Source organism: Fukomys damarensis, unplaced genomic scaffold, assembly GCF_012274545.1.
Source record: "Fukomys damarensis isolate Sample0158 unplaced genomic scaffold, DMR_v1.0_HiC HiC_scaffold_36, whole genome shotgun sequence".
Lineage (NCBI taxonomy): Eukaryota > Metazoa > Chordata > Mammalia > Rodentia > Bathyergidae > Fukomys > Fukomys damarensis.
The window spans coordinates 12,082,282-12,099,106 of record NW_022900948.1 but is presented as its reverse complement, the minus strand read 5'-3'; the positions used below and the strand labels follow the sequence as shown (position 1 = coordinate 12,099,106).

General features: G+C 45.5%; 1 protein-coding gene across 3 annotated transcripts in view; it reads left to right on the top strand.

Annotated features, from left to right (window-relative positions):
• The window catches only part of Myorg (myogenesis regulating glycosidase (putative)), a 6,838-nt gene extending 221 nt beyond the window's left edge, over positions 1 to 6,617 (top strand). The window contains exons 1-2 of one of the 3 annotated variants that reach the window (XM_010619227.3): positions 11 to 159; positions 3,290 to 6,617. In XM_010619227.3, the coding sequence (XP_010617529.1) occupies positions 3,363 to 5,513 (2,151 nt within the window). In that variant the 5' untranslated portion in view covers positions 11 to 159; positions 3,290 to 3,362 and the 3' untranslated portion in view covers positions 5,514 to 6,617. Of the gene's footprint in view, positions 1 to 10; positions 160 to 2,943; positions 2,983 to 3,289 lie in introns of those variants that run through there. The other 2 variants (XM_010619228.2, XM_010619229.2) reach the window with 2 other exon arrangements.
• The last annotated feature ends 10,208 nt before the right edge of the window (positions 6,618 to 16,825 follow it).

Genomic DNA, 16,825 nt, shown 5'->3' with positions numbered 1-16,825 from the left:
GCGGCTGGGCGTGGCCGAGTAGCCCCGGGCGGGGCCGAGGAGGGGCTCGGCTGTGTCCAGCCAGGCAGCGTCCCGCGCCTAGTGCTGGCAGGTCGCATCAGGTTGGCGTGGAGGGATCTGCGGAGGAGCCCTTCATTCTTCTGCCAAGCCGTCACTACCGTGAGTGAGCCCCACAGAAGGATCTTGGGGCGGTTGGGGGTGTGCTGCTGAAGGCGCACTATTCCTGAACTTTGGCTCCTGCTGACCAGTAGGTGGAGCGACCCTGGACACCTGGGCCCCTACACAGGCCGGGTTCCCAGAGGACGACAGGTCCCCTGACCTTCGTTTGCCCCTTTGGAAAGCGTAGCTGTCGAGTGAGGCGCCAAGGGTGGGTGTGGAGGTATTCTAGACTACGTACGCGCGGTCACTCGATCCTCGAGGATCCAGTCTCTGGGCAAGGGAGAGAGATGGGCCGGTTCGAGTTGCCTTTGACATTTCCACCACTCCGTCCCTCCCCTCAGGAACGTGTCCGACAAATGACTCTACTTGGAATTACCTTCTCTTAGTGGAGCCGGGCTAGGCCTTCTCCCTCTGACCAAACTAGGGGCTGGAAGCCAAGACAGGTTGAGTATTACGCTGGAAGACACTCCGCCCGGGACAGAACCCTACCTGCTAGCATTAGCCTGTGGTTGGCCAGATGGTGGAGGCGGCAGATTAGAGGTCTCTAACCACTGCTAACACCGGAACTAGAGTTCCTCCTCCACAGTCCTGGTACCATATGTCGTTAAAGTTGCCCCCTTCAGGGACGGGGGATTTAGCTCAGTGGTTCCGCCGCCTGCCTCGCAAACACAAGGACCTGAGTTTGATCCCCAGTACCAAAAAGGGGAAAATAATTGTTCCTTTCAACTGCGAGTGGTGGTACATACCTATAGTCCCAGCACGCCTGAGGCAGGAGAATCACCATGAGTTTGAGGCCCACCTGGACTACATAGTGAAACCCTGTCTCAAAAAAAAAGCTGCTCTTAAGCCCCCTAAGAGGTCTTCCTGGTCAGTCTGCAGAGCAAACCCTTATCTACCACACTGGTCAGGCAGCCCAGTCAGACCATTATCTCTCATGTCCCAAAACACGCAGTAGACGGTGGAAATAAAATTTTAAAGAATGCAAATAGGCTGGTAAATTTGAAAGAATGCAAGCAGGCTGCACATGGTGGTGCATGCCTATAACCCCAGCACTCGGGAGTCTGAGTTAGGAGGACTGCCACGAGTTCAAGGTCAACCTGGGCTATATAGCAAAAACAAAGCAAAACAACAAAGAATGCAAGCAAAATTGCTACCTAGATGACTTCAGACAAGCCCCTGTTTTCTGTTTGGGCTACTCTTTTCTCATCTGTTAAGTGGGAACCCTAGTTATCTTGCTGCTCCATACTGTTGTTAGGGATGGATGCTCTGGGTGTATTTGGGAGACCAGCATAGTGTCCCAACAGAGTGGGTACCCAAGTCTGTGGGCAGCTGTTCTTCATCACAGAACCTTAGACCCAGGCACAGTGGCACAAACCTGTAATCCTATCACTGAAAGGAGTGAGGCAAGAGGGTGCAAGTTTGAGTTCCACCTAGACAACTTAAGGAGATACTGTCTCAAAATTTTAAAAATGAAAAGGACTAGGGATGTAGCTTAGAGTTAGAGTGTCCCTGGTTTTGATCCCCAATACCAAGAGGAAAAAAAACCTTAGAATCCTACAAATTTAAGATTTTCAAACGTTTCTTTTGAAATTTTTATATTATGGCTATATTGATAGAAAATAAATTCATTATAAAACTTCAAGAATGACTATGTATTTTAAACTTTAAATTTTAAAAAATTTATTCAAAGAAAAGATCATCAAAACCCAAAAGTTAGAAAAGGCTTGCGTCCATTAAGGTAGCTCCAAGGGTCATGAGAGAAGTCTGACTTGATATGAGGATGGAGATGAGGGAGCCTCTGTACTATTCAGATGTGAGCCTTCTTCCCTTTATTCCCTTGGTGCTGTCCAGAATACAACAGTGGTTGTCTTGAGTGAATGAATGAATGAATGAATGAATATGAATGTTTAGCAATTCTGGCCTGGGGACCTAAGGCCTTCTTTGGGTTCTGCTTAGTTTTGAGGTTGTCAGCTAAAAGCTACTTCCTGCATTTTCCAGGAGGGTTTTTGTAACTTGTACCTACAGGAAGGTAGGGAGGAAAGCTAAGTTATGTGTGCTGAGTGGAAATGAAGAAGCTGTTCCAGACCAGGAGGGACTGAAAGTTTAGGGAGTTAGGTGGAAGGAACAACTTGGGTGGGGAGGTATGAGAGATACTGTGTATCTGGCATATAGGATCAAGCTTCTGATCTGCATCAGTCTTCATAGTTTCTGCATTGGGTAGCTTAATGGGTTAAAAAAGAAACCCTGAATAGTTCCAGAACCTCTTTGAAGCCACTGGAGACAAGACAGACACTGGCATCTGGGAGGAGGCTAATTACTGTTTGCTAGTCTCCCTCTCTTCCCAGCCCCCAGCTGGAGTGGTTAGGTAGCTGGCCAGCCAGCTGGATGTCTGCCTGTGTGAGCACCTGGCTGGTGCTGTTTCTTTGTTGGACTCTGCCCTGATGGCTAGGACAAAAAGGGTCAGTAGCCTTGAACAACAGATTAAGACACATACCTTCCCCCAGGTCTATGTTTCCCTGCAGTCATATCTGGGTGTTCAGCACACAGTTTGTGAAAATCTATGTGTGTAATATGGTCATCTGATCCCTACAGAGATCAGATGTAGGTGGAGGAGAGGCTATCAGGCTGGAAGGATGAACTCTCCTAAGGCAGATGGTCTGAAGGATTTAGGTTAGGTAAAGACAGGATAGGCCAAGCTGCAATCGAATCAAAAAGGTAGCTGAGACCACATCATGTTGTAAGCTTTGATTACAAAGTGTACACTTCAAAAAAAAGTTTACACTTCTGAATTTCATCATGGGGCTCACTGCGCAGTTCTCAAAGGTAGGGACAGATGTGGTTTGATGAGTACTTTTAGACAGATCACTGTGGTTTCACTGAAGGGAGTGAAGTTGGGGACAGGGAAGCCTACTGGCAAATTGTTGCAGTACTACAGGGGAGAAGTGACAGTGCCCAAACTAGGGAAGGGGCAGCAGGACAGTAGGTGGGTGGCAGAGACAGAGATAGGAAGTAGGTGGCCCACAGTGGCTGTACCGATAAACAGAGAAAGGAGACTTGGTGATTAAGGGCTGAAAGACAGGTGTAAATACTATGGGAGGAGAAAGCTCAGTTTCCTCTCTCTCCCTTTCAGACTCAGACCGGGTTCAGATGGACTTGGTCGGGTGGCCCCACTGCCTGCTCCTTCCTTAGCGGGGGATTGATTGATGCCCCAGAACCTTGAAGAGAAGAACCAGGCCCATCCTCACCGCCGCCGCCGCCGCAGCCACGCAGGCCAGAAAAGCTCTGAGGTCGTTGCAGCAGCAGCAGCCATGTACACCTTCCTGCCCGACAACTTCTCGCCTGCCAAGCCCAAGCCATCTAAAGAGGTGAGGCCGCTACTGGGCTCCGCAGTGCTGGGGCTGATACTGGTGCTGGCAGCGGTCGTGGCCTGGTGCTACTACAGCGCCTCCCTACGCAAAGCGGAGCGCCTGCGCGCTGAGCTGCTGGACCTCAACCGAGGTGGCTTCTCCATCCGCAACCAGAAAGGCGAACAGGTCTTCCGCTTGGCCTTCCGTTCCGGCGCATTGGACCTCGACTCCTGCAGCCGCGACGGCGCCATGCTAGGCTGCTCGCGCACCGCAGAAGGGCGCCCGCTGCATTTCTTCATCCAGACCGTGCGGCCCAAGGACACTGTCATGTGCTACCGTGTGCGCTGGGAGGAAACGGCACCCGGGCGCGCCGTGGAGCACACCATGTTCCTGGGCGACGCTGCAGCACACTGGTACGGTGGCGCCGAGATGAGGACGCAACACTGGCCCATCCGTCTGGATGGCCAGCAGGAGCCGCAGCCCTTCGTCACCAGCGATGTCTACTCTTCCGACGCCGCTTTCGGGGGAATCCTAGAGCGCTACTGGCTGTCATCGCGCGCTGCTGCCATCAAAGTCAATGATTCAGTGCCCTTCCACCTGGGCTGGAACAGCACAGAGCGTTCCCTACGGCTCCAGGCGCGCTACCATGACACGCCCTACAAGCCTCCCGCCGGCCACATCGCAGCGCCCGAGCTCAGCTACCGTGTGTGTGTGGGCTCAGATGTCACCTCCATCCACAAGTACATGGTGAGGCGTTACTTCAACAAGCCATCCAGAGTGCCAGCGCCCGAGGCCTTCCAACACCCCATCTGGTCCACGTGGGCAATATACGGGCGCGCTGTGGACCAGGACAAGGTGCTGCGTTTCGCCCAGCAAATCCGCCAGCATCACTTCAACAGCAGCCACCTGGAAATCGATGACATGTACACGCCTGCCTATGGCGACTTCGACTTTGATGAGGCCAAGTTCCCCAACGCCAGCAACATGTTCGACCGCCTGCGCGAGGCTGGCTTCTCCATCACGCTTTGGGTGCACCCGTTCGTCAACTACAACTCCTCTCGCTTTGGCGAGGGCGTGGAGCGCGAGCTGTTCGTGCGAGAGCCCACCGGCCGGCTGCCCGCGCTAGTGCGCTGGTGGAACGGTATCGGCGCCGTGCTCGACTTCACACACCCAGAGGCCCGCGACTGGTTCCACAGTCACCTGCAGCGGCTGCGCTCGCGTTACGGCGTGGCCTCCTTTAAATTTGACGCGGGTGAGGTCAGCTACCTGCCGCGGGACTTCAGCACCTACAGGCCCCTACCAGACCCCAGCGTATGGAGCCGGCGCTACACTGAGATGGCACTGCCTTTCTACTCGAGGGCCGAGGTCCGAGTGGGGTACCAGTCACAGAACATCTCATGCTTCTTCCGCCTCGTGGACCGAGACTCGGTGTGGGGCTACGACTTGGGGTTGCGCTCGCTCATCCCCGCCGTGCTCACTGTCAGCATGCTGGGCTATGCATTCATCCTGCCAGATATGGTTGGCGGCAACGCGGTGCCCGAGCGTACAGTGGGCGGTCCCAATGGGCCAGAGCGCGAGCTCTATGTGCGCTGGCTGGAGGTAGCCGCTTTCATGCCAGCCATGCAATTCTCAATCCCGCCCTGGCAATACGGCGCTGAAGTGGTGGCCATCGCGCACAAGTTCGCAGCACTTCGGGCTTCACTTGTGGCACCGCTGTTGCTGGAGCTTGCTGGTGAGATCACTGACACTGGCGACCCCATCGTGCGCCCCCTTTGGTGGATCGCACCTGGCGACGAGACGGCTCATCGCATTGACTCTCAATTCCTTATCGGGGATACGCTTCTTGTGGCGCCTGTGCTGGAGCCAGGCAAGCAGGAGCGTGACGTCTACCTGCCCGCTGGCAAGTGGCGAAGCTACAAGGGTGAGCTTTTCGACAAGACGCCTGTGCTGCTCACAGATTACCCAGTTGATCTGGATGAGGTCGCCTACTTCACCTGGGTGTCCTGATCTGGTCCAGGACAGGGAATCTCACAGCCCTAGCTCCAGCCTTCGAGCAGAGTTTAACCCTCCTTCACACTCAAACCTTCATCCCCAGGAAGTCACCACCTCTCTACCAACCAGTACTTGGGTGCTGACTTAAGAGTGCTGGAGTCAACTGCTATGGGTGAGACCTAGGGAGGGAAAGTTGAAGCAACCTCTGACTCCAGTGCACAACCTAACAGTCCCCTGTCCTCCCACACTTGCTACAGTCGGCAGAAACCTCTTCTCTATGGTAGAGGCAGAGAGCTCAGAGGAGAGGTTGGCTTTCTGTCTGTTAAACACCATCTGGTTTTAAAAGCACAGGAAGTGGGCCAGGGATTTAGCGCAGTGGCACTGTGCAAGTGCAAGGTCCTGAGTTCCTCCCCAGTACCAACAAAAACAATCAAAAAAAGCACACAGAGAAACATCTTCCCTCCATCCTAGCCTTCACAGCCATCTTTGTCCTTCTAAGGTGGGAACTCAGTCCTCTTTTAAAATCCCAAAATAGTCCCTGCCACACTTAGAAATTGTGCATTCTTGGTGTTAGAAGCCAGGCCATGAGTTCTCAGCAGATGCTTGAACTGTGGCTGACCTGGTCCCACTCCAGCTGGGGGAATGGCCGATTGACAAGGAGGCAAGGGCTCCCCCTGGGGAGCAGGGCGTCACTGTTATCCCTATTTGTGAAGCCTCCTAACACTGCACTAACCCATCTGTGTACATGGGCTTAGCCATGGGCCTGGTGTGCTGATGGGCAGACTTGTAGGGCCACACAGGCCAGACTTAAGCCTTAACTGAAGAATGCATGCACATGTGTGTGCGCTTGCGCGCGGTGTGTGTGTGTGTGTGTGTGTGTGTGTGTGTGTGTGTGTGTGTGCGAGCGCGTGCGCACTCGTGTCCACAAGTATGTGAGTGAAAGGGGAAGAATGGCACACCATGGGTCCTGAATCTCTGTAGAATGAGCACAACATCTTGGAGGCAAGATCAGCCTGGAAGGTGGGGACAGGGGCAAATTCCAGGCTTTAATTGTTGAGCTGGCCTTTGCCCAGGTGGTTTCCCTGGGACTCTGATAGGAAATAAACAGCTCTTTCAAGATTCCTTGGCTGTCCAACTCTGCACACGTGGCAAGGGTGTGGTCTAAATGTGAGTAATGTTCTTAACCTGGCAGTGGTGTGCTTTGGCTACACACACACACACTAACACTTGCCAATACGTATACAGGGTAAGGTCTTTTGTCTCAGCCATTTTCCTTAAAATCAGCCTTAGCCAAGACAGTTTTTCCTGAGTTTGCTGCAGAGTCAGAGAGAGGAGCGTCTTGCCAGATTCAGGAAGTGGGAAACAGGGTGGAGCTCAGCTTCCCTCAATAGCTCTACTCTCTAAAGAATTCTTCCCCTTGCCCACCTCTCCTATCCCCTTTATATTTTCAGTGTGAGAAATACCTGATGAAAGCTTTGGGGCCCTTGGAGATGCCTATCTCTAGTGCCAATTCGGCTGTGTGACCTTGAGTAAGCTGCTCAACCTAGCACAGCCTCAGTTTCCTTACATGTAAAATGCCTACCTCCAAAGTCATTGTGAGAATTTTAAGCACAGATGTATGTAAAGTGCCTGGCACAAAGTAGGTGCTCAATAAAAAGTAACTATTATAATACTATTTCTCATTTTCTTGCTTAACGAATAAGTATTCTTTCAGTGCTCAGTTCCCATCCCTTCCAGCCTTATGCTGTCCCCCATCCCTACCAGTACTCTTGTATATTCCAAGTTTATCTCTGTCCATGAACATCTGGATCTAGGGAGCCTGACCCTCCTTCAAAGAGCTTCTAGCAGGCATGTCATAGCCAGAATTCCTCATTGTTTTCCCCTGGGCCTGGGGGCTATGTTCATGGTGGTACGGGAGAAATGCAGCATTGGAGAGCTCCATCCTCCAGAGGTTAGCAGGGATGGACTGAAGAGGAGCCCCGAGTCTGGGGCCTAGACTATGATCCTGTCTTCCTGGGAGTCTGCTTCAGTTTCCTTTCCAACTCCGTGTGAATGGGTTTAGTTCTAGCCAAGCTGTGAGATGTGGGTTTCCTGGGAGAGTTTTTGCCTTTGTTCCCCTAGATTTGAGTAAAGTGTCTCTGACCCCAGTTCTGTCTCTGACCCCCACCAGGGTAAGACTTCTGCTGATTCTCTTTACCAAGCACTCTAGGCCTTTCTCTCCTCCCCAAGTACAAGAGTAATGTTGACTTCTCCTTCCTTCAGCCACTATCCCACATCAGACCTGGATTACTGTAGTGGCCTCTCAACTCTTTCCACTCTTGGGTCCTTGAATCCAATCCTCACAGCAGCCAAAGAAATCTTTCTTAAATTCAATCATTTTCCTTATGGGGAAAAAAAATCTAAACTGTGGTGTTCCAGGCTTCTAAGATCTATATCCTTCTCACACCTTTATCTCTGTTTCACTCACACACATACACACAAGCATATTTTGAAAAGCATTTGAAGAAAATACTACCTTCTGTTCTGGGAACAGCTATGCGAACATTCCTGCCAGAAAAGGCTGCTCAGACCAATCCCTGAAGAAAAACTTCCAGCAAAATGGGGTGGTTTCCTTTCTTGCCATTGTTTGACTCAGTGGGGCTTCTGTTGACACCCTACCTTCTCTGGTACACAGCTCAGCTCCCAAGGAACAACCTGCTTCTTATCTTAAAACTGTTTATTTCATCTATTTTAAATTGTTTCCAGCAGCTTGAGGAGAGGGGAGATACTTGGTCTGAGGTGGCAAGCCCTGAATTTGGCGTTGGGTAGTGTTAGGGGCCGGAGGTGATTTGGGAAAAGACAGAGGAGTAGGCCCCCTTGTGCTTCTTGTGCTCTGTATCCTTGTACTAATGCCCCCCACACCTCTTTCCCCTCCCCAGGGAATCCAGTTGAGAACTTCCTACTATACAATCCCAGAAGCCAGGCATGGTAGCACTGCGTGTAATCCCAGCCCTCTGGAGGCTGAGACAGAACTATCTCTGGGGGTTCAAAGCTAGCCTGGACTATATAGTGAGTTCAAGGCCAGCCTTGAACTACATAGTGAGACTCTGTCTCAAAAAAGAAAAAAAAAATACAGTATGGTCCCCGGCAGGATGGATGGTGACTGGGTATGGGAAGAAGAATGGGGGAGTCGCAGAGCAGGTCTGGCTACATGTCTACCGCACAGCCTCATGGAGGCAGTAGCAGGAAGTTGTCTCCAGCTTCCAGAAAAGAAGCAACAGGTTGAGCCAACAGCTAGATGGATGGAGATACCGGCCTGTACTTTCCAAACACAAAGGCCACACCTGTGCAAGAATTTCAGTTGACATTTTACTGTTATAATTCTGTGCCTCTAGGTCTTTAATTTAGCAAACAAATGTTTTCTGTGGAGGTATAAGTTATTGTTATAAAGGTCAAGACAGCATTTTGGTTTTCTAGAGCCTCTATCACATTACTGTAAGAGAAGCTTAAGCCCTCCCTGTTAGGGATATGTTCTTCCCACTGGGTGGAGGAGGTGGTACTGAGGAAACAGGTGGTGCTTCAGCTGGGTGAGGAAATAGGAGGGTAGAGGGTGGTTATTAGGGAAAGCTTCTGGAGAGAGATGCTCTGGAGTTTGGAGGGCCCCCGATTAAAGAAGAAATTGCCACAACTCTGTCCCTTCATAAGTGAAATCATATCGGAAAACAAGGTGGTAAACCACCTATCTTCACCGCCAGCTGTCATTCTCACCCTCTTCCAGGGGACAAGAAGATGTGGTGATTCCCAGCATATTCATTTCAGTGCCTGAGACATTAGAGACACCAGTTACTTTCTAAACCACCTAGCCATTGTGGGCCATTGTGTGGCTTCATTGGGTCCAGTTTGTTTGAGCCCAGGCACATACTTAGAACACTTCCTTCTTCTTCCCTGCCCGCATCTGTCCTACTGAACTTCCCAGGCATAACTACCCTGAACCCCACATTGAACCCTAATCCTGATCACTGATGATTCTACCTGGCCTAAACACCTTCCAGGCATGGTACAGAAGCCAGACTAGGACTTTATGGCTCCTGTTCAGGGGTAGAGACACACTGAGTCTAAGTGAAAACAAGTCTTTAGCACACGCCTGTAATCACCGATATTTGAGAGGCTGAAGCCATTAGGATTATAAATTCAAGGCCTGCCTAGACAACTTAATGAGACACTGACTCAAAAAATAAAAAGGGCTAGGGATGTAGGTCAATGAGAGGAAGATCCTGAGTTCAACCCTCAGTACTGAAGAAATAAACCGACCACTGTGGCATGTACATGTAGTTCCAGGTACCTGGGAGGCTGAAGTGCTTACAGGTGGTAAGAAACAGAAAACTTGAATAATATAAACCAACCAGACCTGACAGATATCTATAGAATACTCCATGAACAATAACAGAAGAGTCATGGGTATTCTTCAGGATGGACAACCCATTATTCCATAAAACAGGACTTTTTTTTTTTTAGTACCAGGGATAAAATTCAGGAACTTGCACTCTACATCCCCAGCCCTCAATGACTTTAAAATAATTGAAATCATGCAAAATATACTTCTTAGTCACAGTGGAATGAGATTAAAAATCAGTAACAGAAGGAAACTGGGGAAATTAACAATTGTGTAGAATCTAAACTACAGTCACGAGTAACGAATGGTCAAAGAAGAAATCAAAGGAAATTAGAAAATACTATGAGATAAATTAAATTGAAAATATACTAGAATATAAGAGAGATGTGAAAGCAATATATAAATATATAAAGGGAGATATATAAGTGTAAACACCTATATTTAAAGAGGCTATTATGAAACATTATGGAGGTTCCACAAAAATTTAAAAATAGAACTGGCAACCCAGGTGCAATTCTTATGGTATAGATTCAAAGGAAATGAAACCTGGGTGTCAAAAAGATATCTGTACTTCATGTTCACTGAAGCATTATTCAAAGAAGGTAGCCAAGATATGGTGTCAAACTTATTGTACACTGACAGATAAAATATGCACATATACAATGTGATGTTATTAACCTTTTAAATAAGGGAGTCAGCTGGGCATGGTGGTGCACACCTCTAATTCTGGCACTTGAGAAGCTGAGGCAGAGGATTGCTGTAAGTTCAAGGCCAGCCTGGACTACATAGTGAGTTCAAGGCCAGCTTGAACTATAGCATGACCCTGTCTCACAAGGAAGAGAAAGAAAGAAAGAAAGAGAAACCTGTCATCTGTGACAACATGAATGAATTTAAAAGAATGCTAAATGAAATAAGCAGGCACACAAAGACAAATAACACACAATCTCCACTTCTATGTGTAATTTGTAAAAGTCAAATTCATATACACAGAGTGTAATGGTGGTTGCCAAAGGCTGGTGGGGAGCAGGAGAAGGAGTGACAAGATATTGGTAAAAGGGGATGAATTTTGAGTAAGGATGAGTACGTATTAGGGATCTCATCATAGCATGGTGACTATAGTTAATAATAATAGCTGTGCATGGTGATGCATGCCTGTAATCACAAGGGCTGAGGAGGCTGAGGCAGGAGGATTGGTGTAAGTTCAAGGCCAGCCTGGGCTATATAGTGAGACCTTGACTTAAAAAACAAAACAAAGAAGCATATATAGAAGTATGTATATATACATATATATGTATATAACATATATATGTAAAATAACATATAAGTGCAAAAAATCCAAGTCTAAAATACAAAAAGAAGAAAAAGATCTTAAATCAAGAATCTAACCTTCCATCACAAGAAACTAGAAAAAGAAGGGCAAAGTACACCCAAAAGAAGAAGGAGAGAAATAATAAAAACTGGAGTAGAAAAAATTAAAAATAGAAAAATAATAGAGAAAATAAAAAACTAAAAATTTGATCTTTAAATTAACAGAACTGACATACCTAGTTATTGCTGACTAAAAAAGAAAAAACTAAAATCACTCAAACCAGGAATGAGAGGACATTTACTGTAGACTTTGCAGAAATTTTATTAAAAAGCAATGCTATAAACAAAGGTAAGCCCACAGATTAAATTAAATAGATGAAATAGACACATTGCTAGAAAGACGCAAACCACTGAACCTGCTGAAGAAGAAATAGAAAAATGAATATATGTATATAGCAAATAAGTAGTTTAAATTTACTAATTAAAAAACATCCCACAGTATGTTACCCTGAGTCTGATTCCCAGCCCTGCAGACAAACTCAAACCACCACCTCCACCACCACCATCACCACCGCCATTGCCACCAGCAGCAGCAGCAACAACAAAATTCCAGTCCAGCATGGTGGGACACCCACATAATCGCAGCACTCTGGGAGGCTGAGGCAGAAGGATCACAAGTTTAAGCCCACCATGGGTAACTTAGTGACTTAGCAGACCCTATCTAAAAAAAAAATATTAGCATGCCAAATCCAGCAGCATATGGAAAGAGTTATACACTAAGACAAAGTACGATTTGTCCCAGACATGCAAGATTGGTTCAACATCCAAAACTAATCAATGTAACACTCATTAATCTGATGAACGATAAGACCACACAATCATCTCAGATGGAGGAAAAAGAAAATTTGACAAGGCCAGGAGCATTGGCTCATGCCTGCAGTGCCAGCTCTATGGCAGACCAAGGCAGAAGGATCACCTGAGCACAAAAGTTCATGACTAACCTAACTCTAAAGATTGTACACTAAATAAAAATGACTTGAAAATCCTATAATCTTTCATGATTAAAAACACTCAGCAAACTAGAAATCAAATGTAATTTAACCTGATAAAGGGCATCCACAACAAAAAACCTATAGCTAAAAGCTTTCACCCTAAGATCAGGACCAGGTTAAGGATAACCATTCTATTTCTACAGTAAGATTGTACTAGAGATGCTAGTCTGGGCACTTAGGCAAGAAAATGAAAAGAATCCAAATTGGAAAGGAAGTGCAACTATCTCCGTTGGCAGATAACATGATCTTATGTTTAGAATGAAATATAAAACTATTAGAACTAATAAATAAGTTCGGCAATGTTTCAGAAAAAAGAACAATACATAAAAATCAATTGTATTTCTATAAACTAGCAATGAGCAAATTAAAGATGAATTTAAGAAAATAATCCCATTTATAACAACATCAGCAATAATAAAATGTTTAGAGGCTGGGGATGTAGTTCAGTGGTAGAGTGTTCACGTAGCATGTGTGAGGCCCTGGGTTTGATTCTCAGCACTAGAAAATAATAATTTTCAAAAAGGAATGAATTTAACAAAAGAAATGTACACTGGCTGGGAATTTAGTTCAGCGCCTGCCTTACAAGTGCAAGGTCCTGTGTTCAATCCCCTGTAAAGAAAGAAAGAAAGAAGAAAGCAAGCAAGCAAGCAAGAAAGAAATGTACACCGAAAACATAGTTGAAAGAAATTAAAGACAGGCCAGGCATGGTGGCACACATCTGTAATTCCAGCACTTGGAAAGCTGAAGCAGGAGGATTGCCAGGAGCTCTTGACCAGTCTGGGCTACATAGTGAGTTCAAGGCCAGCCTGAACTGCACAGTGAGAAAATACATACATATATACAAACAACCCAAATAAGTGGAAAGACATGATTATAGATTGGAAGATTTACTATTGTAAATATTCAGCAATACTTGGCAATAATTCCCCAAATGACCTATAGATTCATTACCGTACTTATCAAAATCCCAGCTGAGTACTTTGAGGAAATTACCAACCTCATGCAAAGATTCATATGGAAATTCAAGAGACCTGAAATAGCTAAAGATATCTTGAAACAGATCAAAGTTGGAGGTTTCACTTCCCAATTTCAAATCTTGGTACAAAGCAATAGTAATCAGGATAACATGGTGCTGTGTAAAGATAGACATATAGTTCAATGGAATAGGATTGACTTAAGAAATAAATCCTTACCCCTAGGGTCAAATGAGGTTTTTTGGTTTTTATTTATTTATTTAGAGACAGAGTCTGACTGTGTAGTTCGGGCTGGCCTTGAACTCACTATGTAGCCCAGGCTGGCCTTGAATTTGAGGAGATCATCTTGCTTAAGCCTTCTGAGTGCTGGGATTACAGATGTGCACCACCACACCCAGCAGAGGGTCAAATGGAGTTCTGACAAGGGTCCCAAAAGAATTCAGTAGAAGAAAGAATCATCTTTTCTCCTGCCCTTCTTGTGGGGTATCAAACTCAGAACCTCCTGCATCCTAAGCAAGCACTTTATCACTGAGCTACACTTACAGCCCAAGAATCATCTTTTCGATAATGGATACCAGGCTACACGTGGTAGTGCACATTTACAATCTCAGCACTATCAAGGCTGAGGCAGTCCTCCTGTTTGAGGCCAGCATGGGCTACATAAAAAGTTAAGTCTGGACTGAATTACAGAGTGAGATCTTGTCTCACCAAAAAAAAAAAGAAAAAAAAATCAATACCAAGGCCACTGAGTATCCACACACAAAGTATAGTGTTGGATCCCCTATCTCCTAGCACATACAAAAATTAATTCAAGCCAGGCACAGTGTTGCATATCTGTAATCCCACTACTCAAGAGGCTGAGGCAGGGGACTTGCAAATTCAAGGCAAACATGGGCAACTTAGCAAGATCTTATCTCAAAAAAATTTTTTTTAAACTTTTTTTGAAGGCTGGAGATACAGCTAAGTATATGGTTCTTGCCTAGGATGTGCAGGCCCCTGGGTTCAACCTTCAGTGCCACACACAGACACAGATACACACACAGATACACACACACAAATTCAAAATAGATCACATGTCTAAATGTAGGAGCTAAAACCTTAAAACTCTTAGAAGACAACACACATGTAAATCTTTGTGTCCTTGGATCACACAATGGTGTTTTGAATATGACACTGAGAAACAAGCAACAAAAGAAAAGGTAGACCAATTTAATGTCATTAAAACTTAAAACTTCTACGCTTTTATTATTAGCACACTCTAACCAACTGAGCTAATGCATCTCCAAACTTCTATGTTTTAAAAGACACCAGCAAGAAAGTCAAAGAATGCACAGAACTCGAGGGGAGAAAACACAATTTTTTGTTACTAGGTTTGAACATAGGGACTTCCCACTGAGCAGCATCTCCACCCCTTTTTCTAATTTTACTTTGGGAGATGTCTCGCTAAACTGACGTATTGGCTGTAATGGGCTTGAATTTGCAATCCTTTTGCCTCAGACTCCCAGAGTGCTGGGATTAGAGGTATGAGCTATGACACTCAGCTGAATGGAAGAAAATCTTTGTAAATTATATATCTGATAAAGGACATGTACCTGAAACACACAAAAAACAATTACAACTCAGTAATAAAAGGACTAATAAATAAAAAATCAGGTAAACAAACTGAACAGACATTTCTCCAAAGAAATACAAATAAAGAAATGTTCAATAAGCACAAGAAAAGATACTCAAAATCACTAGGTTTGAGGACAATGCAAATCAAAATCACAATGAGATACTACTTCACACCCACTATAATCAAAAAGACAGATAATAACAGACATGGGTGAGAATGTGGGAACATTTGAGCCATCATAATCTCTGCTGGGGATAGAAAAGATGCAGACATTTAAAAAACAGTCTGAAGCAGGCATTGGTGGCACATGCCTGTAATCCCAGCACTCAGGAGGCTGAGGCAGGAGGACAGCAGCGAGTTCAAGGCCAGCCTGGGCTACACAGTAAATTCAGGGCCAGCCTGAACTACAGAGAGACCCTGGTTCAAAAACAAAACAAAACTAACTAACTAAATAAATAAATAGTCTGTCAGTACCTCAAAGCCTAAACATGTAGTTACCACATGACACCAGAATTCCACTCTTAGGTATATATTTAAGAAAATGTAGGGCCGGGGATTTAGCTCAGTGGTGCCACCGCCTGCCTCGCAAACACAAGGACCCAAGTTCGATCCCCAGCATCACAACACACACACACACACACACACACACACACACACACACACACACACACACAAAGATATACACAATCCTCATAACTGCATTATTTCTAATAAACAAAAAGTGGGAACAACTCAATTTAGGTAAACAAAATGTGCTATATCCATACAATGGAATATGAAGTATTAAGATGTGTTGAAACATAAACGAACCTTGAAACATACTAAATGAAAAACAGTCAAAAAAGACCCCACAGTATGATTCTATCACATGAAATGTTCAAAATCTATAGAGACATGAAGTATACCGAGTGAGAATAGTGGCGCATGCTTCCCAGCACCTTGGAGACTGAGGCAGGAGGGTCACAACTCCAATCCAGCCCGGGCAATTTAGTGAGACCTTGTCTTAAAGTAAAAAAAGGGCTGGGGATACAGCTCAGTTTATAGGTCCTGGGTCCAATCTCCAGTACTGAAAAAAAGAAGGAAAAAAAAGGAAGGAAGGAAGAAAAAGAAAGACAGTAGATTGGTGGGTGGTTGCCTAGGATTGACAAAGTTTGAGAGAAATAGAGCATGACTGCTAATGGGTATAATTTTCTTTTGGGGAGTGATGAAATGTTCTAAAATTGATTTGGGGCCAGGCATGGTGGCATACGCCTATAATCCCAGCACTTGGATGGCGGGGCAGGAGAATTGCCATGAGTTGGAGGCCTGCCTGGGCTACATAGTAAGTTCAAGGCCAGCTTGAATGACACAGTAAGACTCTGTCTCAAAAGAAAAAGGTGCTAGGGGAAAGGTAATAAGGGAAAAGGAAAAAAGAACATGAGAAAATGAAAAAATGGAAATAAAGTATTTGTAAATAGGAGAGGGAGGAGTGGGTGAAGGGAAGGCAGGGATAAGGGGAAAAAATGAGAACCAAGACCTGTCATGCAAAGGTACAAGATCCCAATGATGCATGTAACTGTACTGTATACCCAAAATGTACCAATAAACTCAATAAGAAAAAAAAAGAAAGAAAGAAAAAGTTTTGGGCCATGGATTTAGCTCAGTGGCTCTGCTGCCTGCCTTGCAAGTGCAAGGTCCTGAGTTCAATCCCCAGTACCAAAAATAAATAAATAAATAAATAAAAGATGTTTTGTATGGTATACCAATTATATTATATGTCCTTTTTTTTTCATTTTTATGTTTTTAATATATTAAAAAGTACCACTACAAAATGCTGGGATTAGTATTTTAAAAGTATCCATAAATTTCAAGGAATAAATTTCCTAAACAATTCTGTAATGCTACCATGAAAAGAAAACAGTACTTTTTTTTTTTTTTTAAACTCACTATGTAGCCCTGGCTGATCTCGAACTCTCATCTATCTTCCTGCCTCAGCCTCTGGAGTGCTGAGACTACAGGCATGTACC